At 39.9% G+C, this 27,632-nt stretch overlaps 1 protein-coding gene across 1 annotated transcript in view; it reads right to left on the bottom strand.

Moving 5' to 3' along the window:
- Window positions 1–1,682: 1,682 nt before the first annotated feature.
- Window positions 1,683–27,632, bottom strand: part of eipr1 (EARP complex and GARP complex interacting protein 1) — a 70,709-nt gene continuing 44,759 nt past the window's right edge. Inside the window, exons 7-9 of the mRNA XM_041953570.1 lie at window positions 17,712–17,879; window positions 15,085–15,252; window positions 1,683–9,972 (exon numbers count right to left, since the gene is read on the bottom strand). Of these exons, the coding sequence (XP_041809504.1) occupies window positions 9,798–9,972; window positions 15,085–15,252; window positions 17,712–17,879 (511 nt within the window). The 3' untranslated portion in view covers window positions 1,683–9,797. The remainder of the gene's footprint in view (window positions 9,973–15,084; window positions 15,253–17,711; window positions 17,880–27,632) is intronic.

Here is a 27,632-nt window from a genome sequence, read left to right as displayed (position 1 = left end):
CCCGGAAGAAAAGAGGGTTGGTCAGCCAGACGAAGCCAAATGATGATCAAGGCAACAGTTCTGCAGATGACTGTCGCTAATAGCACAGTTGTGAGTAAAAAAGGATGGAGGAATTGGGGGAAAAGAGCTTGTCAACCTTTTAGTGTGATTTTTGCGAAGATGTGTAGAAATCTGCATCTACTCAGGTCCTGAGAGATTTAAAAGAGTTGGTACACCCACAGCATGGAGAGAACATGCAAATCAATCAGAGGTTTGAAAAAACAACAAAAATGTATTGGCCCATGATGGTTCCCTGAGAACATACCATAATGCAGACCACCCGTCACACATGGTTAAGCAGTCTCTGTTCACCCCTTCCAGAAGCAGTTTATCTTCTGCAGAAGTTATATCACAGTAAATAGGTAGCTTACAATATACAAAAGCTTTTCTCTGACTACAGGGTGGTTTTCAGTGTTAAGTAGCTATCCTTGCTAACATCAAAAGTGATGGGGCTGTGTTTAATCAGCTATGGAGTTGAGAACTTGAGAAATTTACAAAAAGCAAACTGCAGCTGCAAGTAGGTTAACATTTAACAGACCAGACCTATTCCTTTGTACAGTATGTCCCTGCACATTTCAAATGGTTTATTTTAGTCCTCCATAGGCTTTTTGCATTGCAAATCTTATCTTATATATATACATATTTCAAACGAAGTGCTTGGGTCTTCTAGCTCATGTTGGCACCATCTGCCTTACCAGAGTAGAAATCATCACCTTCCTTGTGCCATTCTTTTTCCTGACCACGGGTCAAAAAGTCCCCCCTTCTCCTGCTATCAGCCACTCTTTCTTTCTCCTCTTGATGCAGAGAACAGCATGTTTATGCATCATTTTCATTTCAAGGGGTCATAGAAATTCTCTTCAATGCAAATGAGTGAAACTCTCCAAGGTAATAATCACCTAAAACCCCTGCTCACACACACGCACTCCACATTGCATCACCAACATGAATACACAATTCTTTTTTTTTTTTTCTTTTTTAGCAGCCGAACCCAATTCTGCCTCCACTCTGCGAGGATGACATCCAGGTAACCCTCAGGTACAATTACCATCATCCAAGACATTACACAAAAACTGTTAGATCTGTGCTGCATTTTTGTGTAAGACATATGTTTGTGTGGTGATGTAATCAATGAATATATGAAACAGCTACCAGCATTGAGAGAATTTATGTACAGACAGACACAACTGAAAAAATAAATAAACAGACAGTTGTGCCCACTGATCTCTGAAATGATTCATTATGTCTCTGTGGCATTTGCCTCATAAATTTCATTTTAGCCTCAAACATGAGAAGCAAACACCTCCATAATTCTTTCACATAACATCCACATAGTGAAAAGTATCTTCCAGTAATCACTCACCCTCTTTGCTTAGGAAAACAACATTCCACTTCCCAGCCACATAAATATTTCAGTCATTTTTACCCGGTTTCATTTGAGTGCCTTCCCAGTAGAGAGTGACATGGGAGTGGATTTTCACTCCTGTCCCATCACACACCCACAACAATACTCCTGTCCCATAGCAAAGCCATGACAGAGTAAATAAAAAACAAAAACAAAAAAACCCTAATATCCTGTCCCATCCCAGTCCCGGAAGAATGACTCTTTTTCCATCCATTTCCCATTTTATGTGTGTGTAGTGTAGTATAACTTTATTTCGATCACGTAAACAACAATAAAAATAAAAAATAAAAGCACACATGTATACATGCATACATACATACCTATACATACATACATACATACATAGTACCTTTATAAATAATAATAATCATAAGGAATCATAAGGAAATAAGTGCACATTAAAAAAAACAAAAAATAAAAACCCACAAAAATAACATCTCATAAGCAACGTAGTTTTTTTTGTTGTTTTTTGTTTTTTACGCAACCACACATAGCAGAACGCCTCAGATCTTTTGCAAAATGAAACTCTTTATTCAAAACTATACAATAATTTATAAAAACCCAATTTTTGTCACCATATGGAACACACATGGTTCATATGATATGTTTGAACCAGTTACACACTGCTGGGCTCAATCTAAAACACTTTGAACATTTCTACTTTTCTAATCATGTAGTCTGGGTTTGATTTTTTCAGAGATATTGTTAAAGTACATGAATATATCGACCAAACACAACACAGAAGTCCAGTACTACACACTGAGGATTTTTTTTTATTTCTCTCCACACTGTAAAATCAGTCAATACATCCATGCATTTCCAAAGGCTGCATTTTGCACTCAAAATCAGAACAGAACAGATTCTAAATACAGTAGAATATCGTGCAAAAACATTTGTGAAGACAAAATGAAAAGAAAGGAAAAAAGAGAAAAGAAACCCTCAGCATCATCTCGTGGCCTAGCTGGGTCTGGCCATAGCACTTTGTCCACATCACAGGCTGCGTTCTTTCTCACAAGACAGCGAGGGAAGAATCTTCTTAAATGACGAATTCAACCTTGCACAGACCCTGCAACAATTTGGTCACAGGCCTCCTCCATGGCTTGAATCAGTGGTATCCTGACATAGGACTGGAGATTGTAAACCTTCCATTCCCATGCTGAAAAAAAGTCCTCAGTGGAGCTAAGGAAGGGGGAGTATGGTGGGAGGTATTGGAGTGAAAACTGTGGATGCTGACGAAACCAGTTTTGGACCAAAGTAGATCAGTGGAAAGATACATTGTCCCAGTTGACAATGTATCTCATCTGCTCTGCATCCATTTGGCCTTCTGCTGTGACTATGTTGTACAGTCTGTCTAAAAATGTGAGCAGGTGGGCTGTGTTGTAAGGACCTAAGTTGGAATTGCGGTAGAGGACCCCATTCTGTGTGATTGCAGCGCACATTGTGATGTTACCACCACTTTGACCCGTGACATTCAAAATAGCTCTGAGGCCAATAATGTTTTTCCCCTTGACTGCAATGTTGCCTTCTATTTTTGATGAAGACAGGTACACTCTTTTATTGTGCTTATGCCTGGTCGGTGTGTTTACAATTAAGCACTTATGTGTCCGTACACTTGACATCTGTGTTTGACCAACTGGTTCATAAGGCCAAAAACTCCTCCCCCCTCCAAAGCCCAAATACAAACCAATACCTGAAACACCAACCAATATCCTGCACACAATGACCCCTATTTAACAATATAAATACTAAACTCTATACAAAGTATTTTTTTTATTGTACTGTAAATCAACATCCATACACTGGGTTTACTTGCTTGTCCAATGTCTGATTGAGAGTGCCAAACAGAGAAATGCTCTTTGAGTGCATTAAAAGATTTTAAAGTGCACAAGCAAGACATGGGACTGGCTGTTGACGAGCGAATCCTCCATGTTTTAGGCAACAGTGTTTAAACAACTGTTACTCAAAACTCTTTTGTCTACAGAAAAAATACACTGCTTACAGGTCCACTGCATCACTACACGCTACCTTCAGTGTTCTGAGGCCAGTATTGATGAACCTGATCAGTTGAGAACCCTCAGGCAGTTGCTGCCAGCACTTCTTATAAAAGGACAAAAAAGAAGAAATTGTTAAAAGGTTCCAAACCACAAACCACAACACAACAACAAGTTCCACTTGTTGTTGTGTTGTGGTTTGTAGATGAGAGACGCATTCCTTGATATATGCATGCTTTACAGGCATTGCAGGAAAATACTTGTTTTTAATATGAATATAAATGCACTGATAGAAATATCTATAAGGCCTCGTTAATAAAAATGATTTCATATGTATGAATGTATGTACGTATGTATGTATGTGATGCCTTAACTTAGCTGTGCTGTGCCAAGACAGCAAAATAATAATAATAATCATAATGATAATAATTGAATTACTGCAAGATAATATGAAATTGAACATTTAAATTTAAAAGTAAATTTTAAAGTAAATCTGAACAGGTGTAGTAATGTAATGATAATATTATGATTAAAAAAATCATTTTTGACACTAAAATTGCAAATTGACAAATAACTTAGACCTAAAAGGTGACCAAAGCACATCACATTGTGATAAAATCATAGAAGGAAACATGGCAAAAGATCATTTTTATAGTTCAAATGATCAAGGCACCTGAAACTCACAATGAACACCATAGGTATTAGGTTTTGAATAATAAATTAATAATGTAACCCATGGAAGAATGAAAGATTTGGACAGTAAGTTGGCTTTTGTCATGCTGTTGTCGTGCTTCCTGAGCAGTTTGCACAGGTCAAAGAAGCTAGCTACAACTACCAACATTCTTGACACTGAAAAAAATGTTTGGTAAATGGTAAAAGTGCCACTTTAACAGAAGAATAAAACATCACCAAAGCAGACAACACAGAGATGTATAAATAATATCGTGGCTGCTGTCTCAAACACACAATACAGCTGCAAGTGCTGATTCTGGGTTCAAGCCTTTTTTTGTTCACACAGAAGCAAGCTGCAATTGCCCCAACAAGTGGGTTTCAGGTCTCACAAAGGTGAGCAAGGTCACTTCAGCTAGTTTAATTCTCATTCAAGAAGACGTGAGACCAATCACACGTTTGTTTCATCCTGCAGCATTTCACTAACTGCTCACTCAAAGTTACACAATTTGTCCAAACTCATGTTCAGGACATAGTGTGGCTGTCAGGCTCAAAATACACAGTAGCCCTATTCCCAATCACACCCTGAAGATATGTACAAGATTTATGATGACTGGACAAATCGCTAATGAGTTATGGCTAATTTCCTGCTGCCTTTTAAGTTTAATCATTGATGGCGATCACGTTTTTCAACCGATCTTGTTCATTTATATTCGTAATGTTTATCTCAGTCCTGTGAAGCTGTATACCCATTTTGGTGAGACAGTCAAAATCCAACAATTTCATACATACATAATACTCCTGCTTTTCAAAAAATTCAAAATGGCAGAAAGTCCATCATGGCAGACTTTTATGGTCCAAGAGTTTTTTTCGTAGAGCAAATGAAGTAGGACCTGCTTGTCCAATTTCAAGTCGATCAGAAGAAGTAAGAGACGTGGCCTTTCAAAAATTGTATTTTTTGTATCACTATCTGGCTGATTGGGCTCACATTTCTTGGGAAGCACTTGCACATCATTTCCAGTTATTTGGAGTCTCATGTGTTTAGCACAATCCAGCTCACAGCAGTTTGAGACGCTGCAAAAGAAAACAACTGATGATAATAAACCGGTACAAACACAGAAGGGTTCTGCCCCTTCGGGGCTTTAGCCCTAATAAAGCAAAGAGAGCTGCACAGTTTTTACACACTGTGTAGCACTCAAACACACAATGCTCCATTGCCAAGCAACGCAGTGGTTGTTGATGCCTCTGTAGCTGTTATGTATTCACCTCTCTGAACATAGTCCTCTGAGCCTTGTGTACCACAAAATCATCAACAATCTGCTCTTGATTCAACATTTTTGCTTGACCATTCTCAGGTCACACTATAACCAGTCCTCTAAACCTACCGGTTCCACTATGACTGTCCCACCGTTTTCAACACTTTGAGCTGAATTAGGCTTTGCAGTCACAACTGTAACAGAAACTGTCAGAAACAGCAGAAAGGTCTCACACACCTCACTGACGGTAGAAGTTCATAAGCACCACCACAAAAATGTCAGCCTCTACTTCCCAGGAGAGTGCAGTAACTCATGAAGGGCTGCCGGCAGCCTCAATGACACTGTCATCTCTTATTCCAGGTCAAGAGTCTCATGACCTGAGGAAGTCTGGGTGGCTGGCACATAAAGCTCCCGATCACGTGTACTATGTGTAATTTGAAAGACATCAGTCATAGTGAAGAAACCACAGAGAATTATCACCCAACTATGTAATTCCCCTATGCTCTACAGTGCCTTTTAGCCTATTTTACCTTGTTGTACACTACCTTCCCACCACCAAACGGCAGGACAAAGTTAAGATGAGCTAGTGGTAGTGTTAATTAAGCAGCTAAAGAGATGGTATTTTTCTCAGGAGCTGAAAAAGGTGAAAGAGAGCTGCAAGGGGAGTTAATATTGGAATTACTGTGCATTTGTGATGTTGACACAAACACATTTTACTCATTATTTCTAATTTATAGAATGTGTTAGTGTGTTTAAAATTGTGTGCGGCCAAAGAGGCCGTTGAAGCTGTTGATGGGTAATGTGAATGACACAAAAATTACAATAATTCATGAATTCCATATTTGTGGATGACACAAAGGTGTGGATCGTTTTTTTCTCTCCTTTTTTTTTTTTTTAATTCAACCACCAGCTGCCATCATGTGTTATTGTTGGCCAGCAAAATGCTGTAGCCTGTATATGGCTACAAATCCATCAGAGTAGCCTTTCAGGAATACTAAAGAGGTGCCTTCATCGATTCACAGATAAACATTTGGCTGTTATCAGCATGTAGAGTGACTGGTCAAAAAGCTGCAATATTAACTGGATATTCTGTTTCTGGTGATGAAATATCTGGCTCTGCTTTTTCTAATCAATCATTGTTTTTTTAATATTGTCTTTCTTTACAACAAATACAGACACATACTCCATTACATATAAGACCCTGGCATACATGCTTGTCACCCTCACAATTCTATATACAATGGTGCCCAGAAGACAGAAGAGACAATGACTGCTGCTTGTGTGCGTGTCATTGCATGTCTGTGACAAGCATCACAAGTTTCCAGATGGGCAAGATCCAGCAATTACCTTTTCAGTGCTCACATCCCTCTGTATCTCCACCCTGATCCCTCCTCTCAATTATTGACTGTAGGGTAACAAGGTTTTTGTATGTGTGTGACTCTTAATGTGCATCTGTGAGCAGCTTCTCTGATTAGACAGCCGAATACAGTCTGTATTCAGACACATCACTGCATGCCCCCACTGGCATAGCTAATGAAGGCCCTGTGCCCCTCCCTTGGCACTAGTCTGTGTATGTGTGTGAAAGTGTGACGCATAGAGTCAAGGTGCAATTAAAAGGCCTGGCAGTGGTGTCCGCCATAATAGAGGCTCAGACTGTCAGTGTTGATCAGTCTCAGATCGCACTGTATGGAGTGAGAAGGAAAGGGAGAAGTGAGCACATGTGTGAGGGGAGAGAAGAGCAAGGGATGCAGCTCACAGTACACTGTAAATCTACAGTCTTCAGAAAGGCCAACTGAATCACAAAGGGTACAAAATTGTATAGGTTTAATGTTGCATGTCATACTTGTGGCCACACCCCAACCAGAGATGTCACAACAGATATTTTCCAGCAGTTTCTCAGGTGTGACAAGATATGTGGTGTACACACAGGTTTGCATGTTGTAATCGTGTTAGAATTATTTCTTGGCTTTATTTCAATTTTACCTTGCTTTGGCATCTAAGTCTGTATTGAGGGCAGTACTTCCAGTTAAATAAATCAAATTAGTCAATTCATCAATTAAGTGATGACACAAAATTCAAACCAACAGAAAATAATCACCACGTCTCAGCTGCTGAAGCGTTGTTATGTCTTTCAGCTCTTTTTTGGTTTTACAGCTTGCAAATTAAGCAAGCAGCTTGGTTCACTGTCATTTCCAGCAGCTCTGATAATCCCCAGCATGTAACCTGGCCAGCACCAAACAGCTGACAAAGTTAGCAACTAGCTGGTGAAAGCAGAGGAACATCAACTAAAGAGTAGTAATTGCAGGTAGAGTAGCAGCTAAAGAGCCAATGAGCCAGATACAGTGGCATGCAAAATGTGGGCACCACTTGTATCCTTTCTGATACTGTGAATAGTTAAGTGAGTACAAGATGAACAAATCTCCAAAAGGCATAAAGTTAAAGATGATTATTTTTGTTTTGTACAATTTTAGAGTGAAGAAAATTAAAGGATAACAATACAAATGTTTGGGTACCCCAAGAGATTTGAGCTCTCAGATAACCTTTACCAATGTCTCTGACCTTAAGTAGCTTGTTAGGTAGAAAATGTGATAGCCAGATGATACAAATTTCAAAACTTTAGAAATACATTCCTCAAACCGTTTCCCAACAATCAGTTGCCATGGGCTCCTCTAAGCAGCTGCCTAGCACTCTGAAAATTAAAATAAGAATTGGCGAAGGTCAAGCTGAACCAACAAAACCAACATAATCAACATCACAAAAAACCCCAACAACACTTTCTGAGAGAATTTTAATTGGAATGCTAGAAAAGCAAATCAAGACTCAGATTTCCAGACTCTGGAAGTGTCAGTGGTGTGCTGTTCTGCGACACCTTTGCTGCATCCTCACCTAAAAATTCAGCATCAGAAGTTTTCAAAGGAACATCTAAACATGCCTGATGCATTTTGGGCTGGTGTTTACCTTTTGCCTTTAGATAGCATCATGACAACATCAGCTGTAAACATGCTGAAGATAAAAAGAGGATGGCTTCCACAACAGGATAATGATGATCCTAAACACACCTCAAAATCCACAATGGACTACCGCAAGAGGTACAAGCTGAGGGCTTTTCCATGGCTGTCACAGTCCCCTGACCTACACATCACTGAAAATCTGTGGATACACCTCAAAAGAGTAGTGTATGCATGATGGCCCAAATATTTCACAGAAGGAACAATGGGTGAAAATCCTCCAAACAAGAATTAAAAGACTCTTGGCTGGCTACAAAAAGCTGTTACAAGCTGTGAAACTTGCCAAAGCGGGTGTTACTAAGTAATGACCATGCGGGGTTCCCAGACTTTTGCTTCAGGGCCTTTTCCTTTTATGTTATTTTGAAAGCGTAAAAGGTGGAAATATAAAAGTAGACTTTCTCAAAATATTAAAGAAATGAGTCATCTTTAACTTTGCTGTTTGGAACTTAGGTCGTCTTTTGCTAACTTGGCTGTTCACAGGAACAGAAATTTTGGCCAGGGGTGCCCAAACTCTTTCATGCCACTTGATTTCTCTAAGAAGTTGGTTGAGACCAAAACAGAGCTAAAAGGAGAGTGACTGTTGGACTTACAATCAACTGGTGGCTAAAAACACGACTCGAAATTATTGCTTATGTTTCCCTGCATCTGCTGGTTTTGTAAATAAGCAGCTATTTGCTCACACCTTTGTCACATCAACTTCACAGCTTGTTCTGCTGCCCCACATGGCCCAAAACAAATGTGGGTTTGTGAGTGTGTGTGAGCATGTTAATGGCTGTAATGAGCAGGTGGCCTAGCTACCATGTGTGAATGGGTGAAAGTAAGCTTGTGTTGTAAGAGAATGTTGAGTGGTCGTCAGACTAGAAAAACGGTATATAAATACAGTCCATTTACTCTCTTTGCTGAAATACAAATACTGTGTCTTTTGCATTTGTATGTAAGTATGATTGTACTGATAGTTGAGCACCAGTATTTATTGTCACACAGATAATGCATAAAGGACAACAAATAAGATTCAGACAACAAAATGCTAGGAAATAACATATGAATAAACATAATGACATGACACAGTAGACTGAAGAATATGATGTTTTATGTGTGTGTGTTGCTATCTCATGAGGTTGGTGCCAACATTTAAGAAGCACACCATGTGAAATGTTTATCCAGAAATCATGAGCAGCACAGTTTTATTTTTTACAGTGGTCATTTGATACATACGAACTACAGTATATTTCCATCAGACACATAGTCCTCACCATTGCTGCCTTCACATGCAGTTTGCAGTGTCTTGCACAGGATATTATAAGTTAGAATGGAATATCTATTGGCAGCTTTTGTAGCAAAGAATTTGTACAGTTTTATTATCTCTTCTCTTGCACTCTCACTGCACACAAACACATATGCACATTCAGGTCACCTGTCCCTCCCTGCCCTCTTACAGCAGGATGCGGTATTTGAGAGCGCGGGGGACCCTGTTGATGACAAGGCGTCCGTCGTAGCTGAGTGAGGCAAAAAGCCAGGGGTCAGCTGATGACCACTCTGCCGCATACACACTGTCTTCATGTTCCTCATAGGTGGACACCACACTGTCCTTTAGGGGCTCCTTACCCCTAAATCATGCACACACACGCACACGCACACACACACACGCACACGCACACACGCACACGCACACGCACACGCACACACACACACACACACACACACACACACACGTAAGTGAGCAATGGAAACAGGAAGAAGAATGTATTACATCTTGCAGACTTCATGTAGGTCTCTGCACATGTACCCTGGTCTTGATGTCAATGTATGGAGGATTTAGAGATTACACAGTTGCTTCTTTCTTATTGTTTTCACTGTACAGCCAATATGTAACACAACCGGCATCAAAGTGATGCAACTCAAATATAATACACACTGTTTGTAGTGAAGATAGTATGGATATGCTCAGTCTGGGCACCAGTTGTTTGTCACTAGGTTGACCCCAGAACACCACTTATCGCCAAATTCTCCAGAGTATGAAATAAGGGTCTGAGAGATGGTTCATATGTTGTTTAATTCTCCAATGTGCAGGCACATACACAGGGATTCCAGTGGTCATGCAATAACAGCTGTGTTTATGTCTGACTGTGGTTTCTATAAGAAGAAATTAATAAAATACACCAGAGAGAAAGAACATAATCAGTTTCAAAATCAGGATTGATGCAAATATGACTACATGTCTCTCAAACTCCAACACTTGTAAACAAAAGAGTAATCAAATGCCTACAATTAAATGTATCTCCCTCTACAATAACACAGCATTCCCAAACAGTCATCACATGGGATTTGTAGACATGTTAACACTGTGTTAAGTTACTGCTAAAGTCGACATAACACTTCCTCTTATTTATGACCCGTGTTACATTCCCCCACTGACAAACAGACAGGATGCTTTTATTGTGAAAACCCTGCATGCTATGTCCTGTCACGGAGTTAGCAAAGTCTCAATAGCGGTACAGGTAACAATACTCTTTGTATTTTAACTCAACCATAAAACTCTTAACAGTACTAACAACAGGCAATAATGTATGAACATGCTTTGAAGCTGACATGACCTGTCATGATCTGACGCGCTGAGTCAGGTGAGACGAGGGCTATAAACTAGCGTAGCCTGGATGTAATGAGCGTGGTTATCTCATGGCGAGCACCTGAACTCGTAAATATCATCCACATTGGCGAACAGAAATTAACTATAGATGTGTCAACAAAAGAAGTACAATAATAAAAGTAATGCAGCAGATAAGTACGCACTCGTTTCATTCACACACAGATCAACTTACTCACAGGAACTTACTGTACTACACGACCGCAGTCCCTAACTCGACTGACCCACTGAAGCACACGTCTTTCCACCAGCATGACGACAGTCACCCAATAGAGTTATTGGCACTGAACTAACAGAAACCTAACCGCACGTTACACGTAAGGGATAATGTATAGTGAACAGGTTCCTACGGAGAAATAACCCCCTTCAGGATGATGATGTTATTTCTCCATAGGAACCTACTCATGTCTTCTATGTCATCCCATCAGGGTTTATTTCTCCATAGGAACCTGTTCACTATACATTATCCCTTACATAAACACCGCTGAATTTTGATTGACCAATCAGAATTGAATATTTATGAGCGCCGTGTTCTAAATAGACATAACATAAGGGTAACGTTACTTAATAACCCTAACTTATAACTTTGTGGCCTTTTCTACACTGTTGGATGGTATCCATAGAAACTGTCATCAGGTCACCAGCCATCATCAGTTTGTTCATGTGTCATTCTATCATGTCTGAAGGCATGATTGTCAGGCGCGGCTCCACCCCCAGTTACAACATGGTAATGGTGTGGGGTTTCAGATGCTGTTCAGCCATCTGACAAACGCTTTGACTGAAGCAGGACACCTTAAGATTTCATTGTTAGAGTGACAGTTATTTAAAAAGCTGCATGTAGAGCAATTAAATTATTTAATGTTTTTTGTTGTTTCGTACCTACTCTGTTTAAGGAATGATGTGAAAATGTGTCAAAACTTAAGAGGCAAATTTCCACTGGGAAACATTTTTTTGCATCAGTTTATCTCCTCTGTGTTGTGGACTGCCCTCACACACCAGTACCTGCTGAGGACTGGAGAACATTTACTTTGTTTAATCACAATTCTTCCCTGTCTTCAGTACACAAACACCAATCTCCCTAGTGCTGTGACAGTTCTCCCACTGTTTCAACAATGTGACAATAAATACAATTTCAGAATTATGATCTAGCATTAGTACTATCCCAAAGTTCCCCCAAACCCATGGCTATTCGTAGTTTTGAGGGAAAACAGTGACATACATACATATTATTACTATTATATTATTATTTTACACATTAACTGTTTCACATAGACAGTAGCTGCTCCCTCTGGGCTGCAGCCTAAATATAAACACTCCAAGTGCTCTGCTTGTATAGATTCAACGGGGAAGACAAGAACAAGAAGCTACACATGAGAGCACTTGACTACAAAATGCTGGACTTTGCCTCAGTTTTCCTAAAGAATGAAGAGGTGTTTCATTGCACTATACTGAAATGTGTTATTAATATTTTCTCCAGTCCATTTACATAAATGAATATATCAGTGTAACAGTATCTAATTATAAAGCACCATGAACTACAACCTCCAAAATGACAATACATTGTGAATTGAGCACTCCTTACATTGTTCCTTTCTCCTCATTTCTGTACGTTACAGCCTATTGTGGCTTGAGTCCATGTGTAATATACAGGATATCCAAGTCAAAGTGAGTTAACCTAGCTTTCAAGCTTCTATTTTCAGAGGAATACAAGCTCAACAGCAAATGTTGAATATTGTAAAGGGACAGCTATGTGGATTTGTTGAAAAAGAAGAAAAAAAAACACTATCAATGGCCCTCAGATATCAGTCAACCACTGTGTTGCTGTGGGAGATTTTGGAGGTGCGTTAGGGCAGAGCTTGCCACAACCATCATCAAGAATGGCATTCATACCTCTAGTAGAGATCCACAGACCTGGAAAATCTATGAGAAGTCACTGAAGCTGTTCTGTATGCTTACTAAGACATAATGTGTTGCTGTTTTCTCTCTATTTTTCACCCATTTGAGTTAAACGAAATGAAAGAATTTAAGAATTAAAGAAATGATCTGCAATAGAAAGTATTCCAAATCAAACTTTAAAATATCCACATCTCTGAGAGATCCACCTTTATCTTTTCAAGTCATGCTTTGAAAATGGTCCCTTCAGTATGGTACAAGTCCATTATCAAGCCTGCGCCAAAGTCATAACAGAATGACCCCAGAATGCCCCTCAGTTACAGGGGATCAGGCTCCTTAATGCAGCTAACAAACTGTATTCTGAAATACTGAACAAAAGTTCACACAGTACTTAGAAATGAGACAGTATCGTGTTGATGAGCAGAATGGATTTAGAAAGAAATAAGCCTGTATCGATCAGAAACATTCAGTATCATTATTACTGTTATTACTACTAGAACTAGAATAGCAAAAGGCAAATTCACTTTCTTTTCTTGCCTTTAAACCTCTTGAAGGTGTGGATAGTAGATTCTATAAAGCAATCCAGTTGTCCAGTTGCCTATTTTGAGATCAATGATTTGTTTAACCTTTTTAACTTATGACTCATGAGGTTGGAATGGGGGTCTCTTGTTGACTCTGCTGGAAGAGATCTGGGATCAGTTATTAACACATCGAAAGTATGTAATGATCTTCAGTATTTTCTGGGGATTCATAGATTTGTTCTGATTTCAGCAATTCAGGGAGAAATGGCCTGGGTGCGAGGTACAATGGAAATCTGAAAATGATACGATTGTAGAATAATGGTGTTCTTCCTCTGGCCACTGAGGCTGGTCAATATAAAAATATTCCAGAAGAAAACAGATGATGTGAGCTGTGTGATTTAGCTGAAATGGAAAGTTACTCCAATTTTCTTTTGTACTGTACAAATTATAATGACTAAATAGAGTTAATGTTCCTTGAAAAAGCTTGACAAAACCTTGAAATATTCTATGTACAGATCAACAAAAACTAGAATGGCTGTGTAATTCCTATATGACTCATGATTACTGATTACAAACTTAAAAAAAAACACATCCAAAAATCCTAGCCTCCACTGCCTTATTATTATCTGAAAGATAATACATTTTAAAAACCACCACATAAAGTAAAAAAAATGGCTAACCACTGGAGGAGTTCTGTACGTAGTGTCCAGGTACTGTGGAGTGGACACATACTGCACATACAAGAGGGGTGCTATGATTCCACATCTGTAGCAGCAGATAGCAGCCCACCCAGAGCCTGGTTCTGCTCGAGGTTTCTGCCTCCTAAAAGGAAGTTTTTCCTCGCCACTGTCGCCAAGTGCTTACTCATGAGGGAATTGTTGGGTCTCTGTAGATAAAGAGTTTGGTCTGTTCCTGCTCTATATGGAAAGTGTCCTGAGACAACCTTGGTTGTGATTTGGCACTATATAAATAAAACTGAATTCAAATTGAATTGAATTTAATTGAATATAGAATCAAAACTGATGTCCTACTACTACTGTCCTAATACTTTGAAGATGATGAAGCTCACTCATAAGTAATGTGCTACAAGCACATGTTCAGAGCAGGAGAAAGTTGATCTTACAAATGAATGGGAATTATGCATCCAAAAGAATGAAATCACACTGCTGTTAATGTTTAATAGGTGGGGCAGTGAGGGATAGTCTATGCATCAATAATTGGCAGTGGAGCTAATGATGTACCACTCAATATCAAATTACTTTTCTGTTGTATATTCAGTATTTGTGAATATAGACAACTCTCCTGAAACAAAACATCAAAAACCAAGATACTCATCTGTGATAACACTGAAGTGAGATACTCTGGACAGTGAAAAACTTAAAAACCAAATTATCTTAAATGTTTACTCTGTTTTACTTCCATGTGTCAGTATTAGTATTATTAGCATCGTATTATTCATGTGTTTGAATAGTTAGATTTCCATTCTATTAAAACTGTTGTGTTGTCGTGGCAAAACTAACATCCAAGCTGTAATAAACCACTGTTTTTGTTTAAAGCCACGCCTTACTATCTTAAACCAGACTATCCCTGAAAAAGGTAATTACTATTAACTGGCATTACTCAAAGCACTTCCTTTTTTATCAAGCCTGAGTTGCTCTTACTTGTCTTCCTGGTGGTTGTCCTCCCCCTCGCTGAGCTCTTCATCATCCACCAAGTGTCCGAATGGCTCTGAGGAGATGGACACCATGTTGGAGAGGATGAGGCGGCTGTCACTGCTGGCTGTCAACACCAGCTGGTCGTGGCTGTGGTTGTAGCAGACACTCCACACCCTGGGACAAAAAACACACATTACCAGACATGCATTCGGTGTTTAACAGTGCAGCAATGTGGAGAAGTTCAGTATAGTTTACATTCATGCATGGACACATTAAAGAGTCACATGCTCACACAATAAGCTCACAGCTTATTACTCCTCTCTGAATGTGTATTCAGGTGCTGATGATGGAAATTTGGTACATTGCAGTCTATATTTGGGCTTAGCTCACACGCATTGACGGCCATTATCATAAGCCCCATGATCCCTGTATTGGTTGCTCAGTTTCAATTCTTTGCTAATTCACTTCTTCACCTTTCGTCCCTTCTTTTCTCCATTTTTGTCCCTTGTCGACACTGTTTTCCTCTCTTGCTCTTTTTCATCCTCTCTCTCTCTCTCTCTTTGTCTATGTCTCTCTGTCTGTGAGCCTGGGGCACAGCTCAGAGTGTGGTCCCATATCCCTCAAAGGGAGGGATTGAGGGATAACCAAGGCTGTTGACGGGAAATCAGCCTCGGCCACACTGTTCCCCGCGCGCCCCTGATCTGCTTCCCTTCTAAAAAAATAATCTCTAATACCCCCAGCAACCCTGAGGCCATATCCTGGCTGCACTTTGAAAAATGAGTATGCACAACAAACACACACTCGGGGAAATACCAACACATACAGTATATGCATCGCACAAACGTTAAGTGTACACACAAATGCATACTGTATGCAACATTTTTTGTGTTACACACAAAGAAAAAAGAGCTCTTGCAAAAACACAGATTAGATGCTGGTGCATGCACACACACACACACTCACAGGGACACATACACGCATGGATGCGCACGCACGCACGCACACACTTATCTTGTATCTGAAGAGATCCCATCTGAAGCTATCTATAGTTATGGATATGTTTGCCAAGTCAATCTTTCTTTTGGAGATAACGCCCCCTCAAGAGTGTGTGTCTGCACATGCACGAGGCACATGTGTGTGCATATGTTTGTGTATGTGTGTGTGTGTGTGTGTGTGTGTGTGTTCCTTTATCAGGTGAGGATTGGTGTACTGCAGCAGTAGCCCAGTTTGTCTCGCAGACACACTGATAATCTATTCAGCTCACACAGGAGAGTGTCTCCCATGCACACACACACACGCACGCACGCACGCACGCACGCACGCACACGTTCATACACACATATACACTTCTGCAATACACTATGTTCAGCCCTTAGAACTGTCTCAAGCAAACCTGGAGCAGAACTGGGCTGTGTTAGACTGACAGTGATTCAATCCTTACTGACAAAACGAGTAGCTTCCTATTTAATTACTAATTAGTGTATTACTTCCTTTTATTGCACCAGCAGTAGTTAGGGCATTTCATTAGTTAGGAGATAAAGCCATTAATAAAACCAGAAACCAATTAACAGCGGAGCCAAGGAGTTATCATCATATTTATCATTATTGTTAGTGAGTTATCCTGAACCTGCCTGAATTACACTCTAAAGCCGTGTAAAAAGGCTTCTCCCCTATTTCACGGATACAGTATAATTATATGAGACACAGGAAATACTTGCTCACATTCACACTCAAGCTGTAAAATCTAATGAAATGATATACTTTTTCACCTATTTTGGTAATATTTCTTGTCAATTCCAATCATGTGATAAAATTTAGGATGAATTGTTGTGGTCCCAATACAAGTTCAGTGTACAATCTTGGGCACTATAAAAAGAAGGAGTGTCTCTTTAAAGACATAAGTAGCCAGGCAGAGAGAAGATTAATTGGCCAAGACTTTGAGATTGACCAGCTGAAAGTATTAATCCTCCTCTATGGAAAATGTATGTATGCACACACACACACACACACACACACACACACAAAGCATAGTGCAAGATCAGGCAGGCTCAGGCAAAGAAGTCAGGCTCAAATTGCACTCCAGCTTCATTGGCTGATGGCTCAGCTGATTCTCTGCTTCACACTCTATTGGCATATCTCAAACAGGGCGCACTATTTAAACTGTCCTAGCTGCTTCCTTTACAAACCATTTAAAACCAATCTCCACTTTTAATGCCATGTTTGTTCTGTTCCCTGTGGGGTCTTTGCTGCTGCTCTCCCTGCTCTAGCTGTCCCATGTAGGCACAGACCAGAGAGGTGCTCTGCCAGGCTTTTCACGTAAGCACGTTGAAGGGCAGGCAGGTCCCAGAACAGAGCCATGCAACCAAATATAATTTCTGCATACAACTAAACACTCCCTGTCTAAAGTGGTCCTGACTGAAATATACTGTATATATTATCAATCAGTGTACAGAAATTGTCTGTTTGCCACCAAATCATGGGAGGATGGCAGCAGGTTCTGATTTAGAGTAGAACTCAGGAATACTCGAGCAGGATGGATACTTGCTAACATGGGAAGGTCCTCTAGTTCAAGGACCCACTCCACTACCCACCCCTGTCTTCAACCTCTCTGTACCCACAACCAATCCACCCACCAGTGTGAGTGCTCCTCCAGGGTCTTGACGGGCTCCTGGATGTTGCGGACATCCCAGAACTTGACCTTGCAGTCGTCTCCACAGCTGGCCAAGTAGTATTGCCGGTTGGGGTTGAAGTCTAGGTCACGCACCAGCTGGCCATGGGCATTTTCTATACAGTAGATCTGACTGGAATGGAAAGAGAAGGAGAGGGAGAGGCATGGAGGGGAGGGAGGTGAGAGGAGAAGCAGATAGAAAAGAATTAGGATTGAGAGAATGAGCGGTAGTTGGGGAGAGAAATGATAAGAGACAGATATGGTTGTAATGACAATAACAAAAAGAAGATATGAGAGATAGACTGAATCACAGGGTCCACACAAGCTAGAACATTCCCAGGCTAAATCAAAGCTTCCTCTGTGTCTGTGTCTGTGTCTGTCAGTGAAGGCCAAGCTCAATAAAGAAGCCGACAGCAGTGTTGGTAAATTATAAAAGCAAGCTTCATAACCGCACAGCCTTGAGTTCCTGCTAGAGTGAAGTTAACAAAGTGACATGACAGAGTAAGAGAGCCACTCTGTGCACTGTGCCTCTTTCCATGTTTTCTACCCCCTTCACCTCCCTTCACCTCCATGGTCAGATATTAGCCCCTCTATTATTCATTCTCAAACAGACAGGCTTTAGGAAAGAAATAATAAATTCTTCCTGACCTGCCCAGTGTGGATATAAAGCTGCTGTGTAACTCAATGGAATTACTTGTAAGTGCATGGTTATTGGTTCTAAATCATCAAAATAATAATCCATTTCTTACATTGATAAGATGTAATACATAACAGTAAAAGTGTCACACACATGATTGTAATGTTCATGGAGTAGAGGGTGAAAAAACACCTATCTGTCCATTCACCATGGGAGTTTTCCTCCAGTATTCTGGTCAGTAACATCCCAAATCAGGCTTGTGTTAGTGAGGTATTACAACACCTGGCTGACCAGATAACTAACATGGAGCATGAACATCCAGACTCTGCACATTGTTCTTGTAGATTTTAACAGAGCAACTGAGTTATATGATCAGATCAATCAAATATCAAATATATGTCAGATTAAGCATGATCGGGGTAAACTGATGTTTGGGATATAAACCACTCTTAGTTGTGGTATGTGAGGCCACGCAGGGTCATGTAGGGTCAGATCAGGAAAAGATAAACCAGAGGTGATAATGTTTGAGGGGCTACTAGGATGTAAAACTTCTATAGATGTAGACAATGATTGTTGCAAAGGAGAACATTCTTCAGTGGGACAATGCCCAGAACATGATCTGGTCTTTGAGACAAGAAAAATATGGGTGGAGTTAGACAAAACGCCATGCTATATATTGTGTTGTGTGTATGTTAACTGCAGAGTTTTCTGATCTGACCCTGAAGCTCTCTTAGATGGCATCTGTTCTGATACTGCTTGTTAATAAAGTTCTCTTTAACTCAAGCTTGTATCAGCAGGTTCTTCGTACAGCATCGTCATACCACTGATGCCACTGGCTTATAAACATCACAAACCTCTGCTATAAACTACCAAATTACAGACACCACATTCAGTATCCCAGGGATAAAAACACGCAGGACCTTTGCTATACCATATTAAATAACTCCTATCACTCTGTACCTTGTGCAGCTTTGGAACTCTATGATCACTGTCTGGTTCACCATCTTCCGTTTAACAGTTAGGAACTAAAATTTGCTAAGCCTAAATTCAGCTTTTGAAAATATAAATATACCAGCTACAGGCTAAATGTTCAAATTCACCAGCCAATCAACAGTCAATCATTGTTTGGTGCCTTAAATCTACCAGTCACTTTTATATTTTACCAGCATTTGGCTGGTTGCTGGTGCTAATTTCCCAACCTTCTGTAAGGACATGGACCAACAAAGAAAAACTGGAATAACAGGCCTGCTTTGACTGCACCAATTGTCACATCGTACATCTTTAGGACATGTGGTTTGGCATCAAGTGGAACCTCTTCACATAACGTCACTTTCACTGATGTAGGTCAAGCTGAAAAGAGTGAATAATTCAACAACATGGTATAAAACATTATTTAATTTGTTTATTGTGTAATGTGTGGGTAAATAGATCTATCAAACTACATCTTTATGTTGAAATAAATATACCTATAACAAGGTCCAAACCTATGTGTTTTTTCAGAAGGAATAATCAAATTTTTGGGGCAATTTTATGACAGCCCTATCTGGGGAATAGCTAACATGGCCTTATCAGACAACCAAAGCTATGGGTAGTTGAGTAATGATTTACAAGCTCAGCCAGGCAGCTTGGAGCCATACCATGCAGGGCCTTAAAAGTCAAGACTAAAATTTTAAAATCAATTGGAAAAGGGACAAGTTGCCAGTGAAGGGAAGCCAAACTAGGTGAGATACGATCGTGCTGGCGTTATTTGGTTAGAAGTTTTACAGTTGGACATCCTGAAGATGTGAAAATGTTTTTGCCAAGGCATGTAAACATGGCATTACAAAATCCAGACAAGAAGTGGATATATGCTGCAAGTGACATGTTTACTTTACAGCATTGCATTTCACCAACTAGGTAACAATGTAGTGTGAAGTAAACATTCAACAGACTATGAGTACCATCGTCTGCTGAGTGCAGAGTAAATGTGAAGGGATGCTCTGCTGCTGACCTTTCAATATGGCACATTACTGATTGTACTGACGAACTATAGCTGGGTAACCACTTCGCTAACACAGCAAACATGTGTGATAAGCATGAGTGGCATGACGGCTGTCAGGGACAGGGTTATATTACAGTTATATTGAAAAAGGAAAATGATGGGGGTATTACCTTTCAGACGTGCATGTGCATGTATGTGTGTGCATGTGTATATTGTGTGTGACCACCCAATTTATGTACATAATTTAGTACTTTACCCATTCAATATTTATTTTGTAGCAGTATTTGTATTGTTTAGAATTATGTTGTTGGCCATTGTTGTGTTTTATGTATATACACCTAGTTTTTATCTACTTGGAAATACATTATATATATATATATATATATATATATATATATATATATATATATATATATATATATATATATATATATATATATATTAAATACATACGTTCTATGTTTATTTTTAATGTTTATTGTGTTTTGTTGCTCTTAATCTTTGTAGACTCCATCTCCGTTGGAACTGTGTCTATATGGGACAAAATATCTTTAGGACTGTAACAGCATTAACAAGATGTCATATGAAAAATACTATTTATGCATCAGCAGTCCTTCTATATGCATTTTGTAATAATATTAATAATATTACTAGGTGTATAGTGTACAGATTAATGGTTCTGATGCTAATATTACCAAACTAGCCTGCTAATACTGCTTTCTAAGTAAAAGAAAAAATCAGCAAATCGAGTGGGAGTCAGAGAATGGAAAACTATTTAAATATACTGGTAATTAATTGGATCTACAGTTCCGCCTTAAGAATAAATGCAACATGAGACTAGAAAAATCAGCACTTGTTTTCTTGAACACCATTTCCTTTCCAGGCCAAGCATAGCACAGCTCAGCTTGGCATGGTTTTGTTCAGCAGAGTGGAAAGCCTCAGTGTTATGGCCCAGCTGGATACCAACCGCAGCTCGTCAGCTAGCTAGTCACCCTGCTGATCACGTTAGGCAATTAACATGCTAATTAAAAATCTCATTAAAATAAGGGCATTTAAGAGAATGACCTGGGGCAGACCGCTGGGCTTCAATTAGGTCAAGACAACTCAGGGACTGCGCGACTCTGTGTGTATTTGTATGTGCTGTCACTGCGACTAGACCGTGGCACTCATGTCAGCATATGGAGCTTGACAGAGAATCTTAAATAACGAATTGAGTTTCTAATGAAAACACATGGCCAGGGAGTCCAAGGAACATATATACACGCACATCCTAAATGACTTATTCTGTAAAAATGGGTGCAAATAAATGGATATCTGGCTAGCAAATTTTAGCATGCATGTGCACAAACTTTGATTCCTTGCATATCCCTGCCACTTTGGTTAATAAGACTTTTGTTCAAGATGGTATCTGGATATTTCCAAAACATTAGTGTTCCAAAGTCTGACCATTTTCTATCAAAGCTTCATTTAAAGTTAAATTGTGTGTGAATATATTGGTGGTTCCAGAACTACACGAGGCAACAGGGTATCCAAATGCAAGTTCATCTTAGCTATATTAAGGTTTGGGTGATATGACAATGTACACTACAAGAAAATATTCAAAAAAAATTCAAATTTCAATAAATCGGAAATTCAAAGATGGCAGCCTCAGGGATACGCTCTGACTTTCACGCGAAAGGACGTGTTTTTGCAAGATGTAGCGGTGCATTCAGCATTCTAGCTTGACAAGAACAAACATTCCTGTAAGAGTTAATTTCTCCATTGTGAGATTACTAAATTTTATCTATCTATCTATCTATCTATCTATCTATCTATCTATCTATCTATCTATCTATCTATGCATTAACACATGCTTTATGTAATCATTATTTATTTATTGGATTTATGGAACATCACTCTAAAAGGAATATAGGTCTCCTATATGAATGAACATGTACAGTACATTCACATATTTGAAATATGCATCAACCATCACCAGCTGCTCTAACTTGAGTCCACTTGAAACTTTTGTTGAACTCAAAATAGCAAATTCATGTTTAATTTTGAGGTGGAGCACAATTTATTTACTCTGTCTCCTGTGTGTGACTCTGAGGTAAAATGCATGACCCCAGGCTGTAGGGTGGCTGGTGTTAAACTTGGCCCACCATGGAATTGGACACACCCACCACGTGAAAAGGAAATGGAGCAGGAAATTGGGTTAGTTTCGCTCTTTCCCTCTTTGGTGTCTCTGTGCAATCCTCTCCACGCACACACACACACAGACATACACACAAGGATACTCATGCATACACTCCCTCGGCCCAGGCTAATAGCAGATAGACCTGGGCACTTTTTCTACGTGTGCAAGTGTGTGTTTGTGTTTGTATGAGTGAGGAGGATTAGAGTCGTGGCTGGCCTAAGCCACCAAACACACTCAATCTCAGATCATCCAGCCAGCAAGGCTGAGATGTGTGCGTGATGGGGGTTGATGAGGGGACAGGGGACCTATTACACACACTGTTAGGCTCACAGATAAAAACATAAAACTGGGAAAACACACTCTTCCAAATACTTTTTATGTGAGTAAATACAGAAGAAGATCTAGGTGTGAGAGGGCAGCTACACAGGTAGATAGAAGTACACATTTGGCAAGCACACACACACACACAGACACAGACACACACACACAGTCTGGGTGATAAATCACTCTGCTGAGGGGATGGGCTGGAACACACATGCTCATAGTCACACACACATAAACGCACACGTACACGTCTCTGTTTCTATGACAACTGCTGTGGGGAGGGAGGGTAGAAAAGAAAAATCGAAAGAGGAGAGCAATCATTTCATTGCTGATCAAAATTAAAGCCTGGCTTTGAGACGGAGCTGGCAGAGAAAGAAAGATGGGAGAAAGAGAGGCATGCAGGCAGGCAGGTACAGTGGGGGAGAGAAGAAAGGAGGGAAGAGGAGAGGGGGAGAGTCTGCCCAGGCGTAAAAGTAAGGGATCGTTACATCAAGCTGCCTAAATGATTGGGGAGATTTTTGAAGGTTAGCATGAAGTCCTCCCAAAGGTTGTGAAGAGAAAACCAGTGTAAACTTCCCAAAGACAATGTTACAATCCCAACACTCAATTTCACTGGCAGAGTGGATCTTTGCAAAGCCTAAAACACATAAGCAAAAGTGTAAAGAGCATAGGCTACAAATGTTAGCATGTCTGGCTAACTAGCTTACTACTTACAGTACTGTGACTGCTGCCTGTCATTATTTCAGAGCCAAGAGCAAGCATATCTTTAACTTACAACATTAGTTTGTTGGGCTGCAGGTTACATAAAAACAAATACAAAAAAACCAACACATCCACAGTGTGGAAGTCAGCCCTGGATGTTACAATATCTTAGTTTTGGCTAATTCAATTTTAAATTTTATTTATATAGCACAACACAACCATATAGCACAACCAAAGTTGTCTCAGAACACTTTCCATATAGAGCATATAGGAGGTATATAGGTACAGACCAAAGTCTATCTGCAAAGACCCCAAAATTCCCTCATGAGTAAGCACTTGGTGACAGTGGCGAGGAAAAACTTCCTTTTAACAGGCAGAAACCTCGAGCAGAACCAGGCTCTGGGTGGGCGGCCATCTGCCTTGACCAGTTGGGTGAGAGAGAGAGAGAGAGAGAAAGACAGAGAGAGAGAGAGAGAGACAGAGAGAGAAACAAAGAGAAAGAGGCAAAGGGGGGGGGGGGGGTTGACTGAGATGCAATCACAATAGCATTCACAGTTCTAATAGACTTGTAGCTCAATACAGCATGGTAGATACATATGCTATATATTTATGTGTGTGATATACGCAAATATTAGTAACAGATAGTATATGTACATAATACAACACTATGGATCTTATATATAATATGGTTGTATAATTAATGTTAATAGATATTGTAGTGGATGAGCTGCCGACAAAATCTACTAATTGTAGTCTTCATTTCAGCCTGCAAAATAGACTGATGAGATGAGAAGTTTGGCTGTGTCTACCTCAGACTCAAATCAAGGACCCACTATTTCAAAACATTCTAATCAAATTTCGAGAGTTAAATCTGCCTCCATTATCACTGTAAACTGCGTTTGAGCCGTGTAATAACAGAAAGCTTGAGAGGTGTACCAACGGTGACGAAACATTTTTATTTCATTAATTTCAAGGTCTTAGTACAGTAATATGTCTGGTTCATGTCTACTAGGGATGAGAGAGACTTGGAGCACATGATGAGGTTAAAGATGATCAGTTTGGCAGTAGCCAGGTTCAAAAGGTCACCCTCAAATCAGCAGCATATGGACAACCACTATTTCAAAAACAGCTGACATCTTTTGCATAATGGCTCATATGAGCATGTGAAACATGATACTCCTAATAGGCAACACGTTTTACATAATGGCGCTATATTGAATATGAGAGTAAAACATGATGGAAAAGGCTTTTGAATAATGGTTTACCTTGGTTACCCTGTCATTATGGTACACTGAAGCACTGCCAAATCTGTTGAATAGGTGGAATGAAAAAGCTGTTTTTGGTCAGGAGGCATGCGTGTGAACAGGAGCCTGTCTTCTCTTTCTGAATGAGGAGTTTTGATGCTGGCTTTTAACCTGGACTATGAAGGAGCAAATAGTGCCACTATCAATCATTTCACCTTCTTTTATGCCGGCTTTCTTTCAATATCTGCTCATTGTGCTCCCTCTCTCTTTTTGTTGCTCACTCTCCGTCATGCTATCTCTTGCTGACACTCACACGCATAAATACACACCACAGGGGACGTGCAGAGAGTCCATGCTTCACTGCAGCACTGCACTGCTTTTCAGTATGCACCCTGCAGTGCATGGTATGGCCGCAGGCCTGACAGCTATTACACAGCTCAGTGTGTGTGTGTTGGCCCTCACTGTGGACTGTTGGCCGGTGTAAGAACATCTCCAGAGACAGGCGTCTGTCTAGCTGTCTCTTTCTGTCTGTCTGTCTGTCTGTCTGTCTGTCTCTCTCACACACACGCACTCACACACAGCTGTACAGTATACCCAGTGGCTGGTTTTACATGCCTTTTCGCTAGCCTAATATTATTCAAAGGTTCAAAGCACCATAGTGTGCCAGGAATGATACACAGTTGGTTCCCCAACTAACACAAAGCTGTTTTTCATCAGTTCTCTACAAAGACATTTTGAATAATAATAATTGTTACCTACATATGCTTGCATATATTGTCTTAACTTTCACTGACATTTTGTTTCTTTAAGGCTGTGATCATTGTATTCGACCTGCATGGTTCCTCAGCAATTTCCTGATTTCAAACTCTTTCCAGTCTTGCATTTCTTTATGGGTTCAAAGGTTGCTTGCATATGCCAACAATAGAAAGCGGCATGACTGTAGGCAGACAAGGCTACATCACTTCACAGCTAGAGATTATTTCTCAGTGACAGGGAGACTGCAACTGTATCAAATGAATAATGAGCCTTTCTTTTTTTTTTTTTTAACAAGGATTAAACAAGGTTTGGGGTTTTTTGCATTTTCTCAAGAAATTGTGGCATCAGAAATGCAACAAGAATTCAAGACCTGATAATTCCCCTGGTTATCTCAATAAATGTTTGCACCATGAAACAACAAGATCTTGAAGGTAAAGACCAGCTGAGTCAATCATGGGTTTTAATTGTACCAGTGGATGGGGGAGACCAGCCCACATCCACTGTCAAGCTTTAGTTACATCAATAGTTGCTACCACTTGTCCACCACCTATGCACCTTTGTGGACCTTAAACATTAAATGTATTTGAACATACACTCAGTGGCCACTTTATTAGGTACACCTGTACAATCTAATGCAATTCTATACAAATGTTCTGTGCTTAGTAGGTCTGGCATGCAATATCTAAGTGTTATTTTTTTTAACTTTATCAAAGATTTGTAACATGCTAAAATGAGAGAGGTAGCGTGAGTTAAATGTCACTAAGTCAGCAAACAATCGTTGCAACATCAATTATGTAGCTATATCTTTGCTGACATTATCTAACATTAGCAACCTAATTTTTTTTATCATACCAGGCCAAGTCCAGCCTAAGCGTATCAAATGGAGCAAGTCTGTTTTTTCATGAATTCAACTCTTTATTGTAATGTGTCTAAATGCATTTAATTATGTCACAAACAGCAACCCCGATTATTTGTCCTAAATGGGAGCTCTGCGGTGTCATCACTTCAACCACGTCGATCTTCTGTATATAAAATCTGCTGTATATTTAATCAATATTTTGTGACAATTACATATTTGTTACACATACCATATTCCTGCAATTTCCCAGCTTGGGATAATTAAAGTATATCTATCTATCTATCTATCTAAAAAAAACCTTCAGCCTTTTGTACATATTGTTCATCAAGGAAACTCTTCAAAACGCTGCCAAGCAGCTTCTGACAACCTACAGCAAAAGTGAACATGACCTTTAAAATGTGTACAGTATTAATGAAAATGACCTTGCCTTAAAGTCACAACAACAGCCCTGTGCAACAGGGACTATATTGTGAATAATGTAAAAGCAAGGGTACAATGAAGAAGACAAGAAGAGAAAATGCGGAACAATTTTGCAATTTTTTACGCCCCCAATATTGGAGCAGATCCCTCCACAATTTGCATGATACTGCATATTACATCAGTACAGACTAGAACAGGGTCCATATATGTTTTATAAGCTGTGATATCTTTGCATGCTTTTTTTTTTTTCTTTTTTTTTTTGAAGCACTGTGTGTCTGGCTGATGTGGTGATGTAGATACTGTACTCTCCAATGTGTTAGATAAGTAACTAGTGGTGGCTGCCACTGCTGGGCTGTTCCCCATGTCCTTATTTCAGAGTAGGGCAGCTGTGATTGGGCAGAGTGGGTGACAAGCCCCAGGACAAACAGAAGAGAAGAGAAGAGAAGAGAAGAGAAGAGAAGAGAAGAGAAGAGAAGAGAAGAGAAGAGAAGAGAAGAGAAGAGGTGTCTTTGTGTGCTTTAGAGTGTGTGTCTGTGTGTGTGTCTGTGTGTGTGTGCGAGGGGACACCTCAAAGGTCGTCTGAGGAGGCAGTGGAGCGTGCTGAGAGGCTGCCATCACACAGCTGCCACCCTAACTTGACACACACACAAAATCACACACACACACCTACAAATGCACAAGTAGGCTGCATTTACAGTATGTAGTGGCATGAGCACGCAACAACAACACACACACACACAAGCAGAAAGGTACACACATTATAGAGCAAACACAGGTGAGCACA

Source organism: Chelmon rostratus, chromosome 15 (genome assembly GCF_017976325.1).
Source record: "Chelmon rostratus isolate fCheRos1 chromosome 15, fCheRos1.pri, whole genome shotgun sequence".
NCBI classification, from domain to species: domain Eukaryota; kingdom Metazoa; phylum Chordata; class Actinopteri; order Chaetodontiformes; family Chaetodontidae; genus Chelmon; species Chelmon rostratus.
Note: the sequence above shows the minus strand (reverse complement) of the source record. Positions and strands in the feature narration are given on the sequence as shown.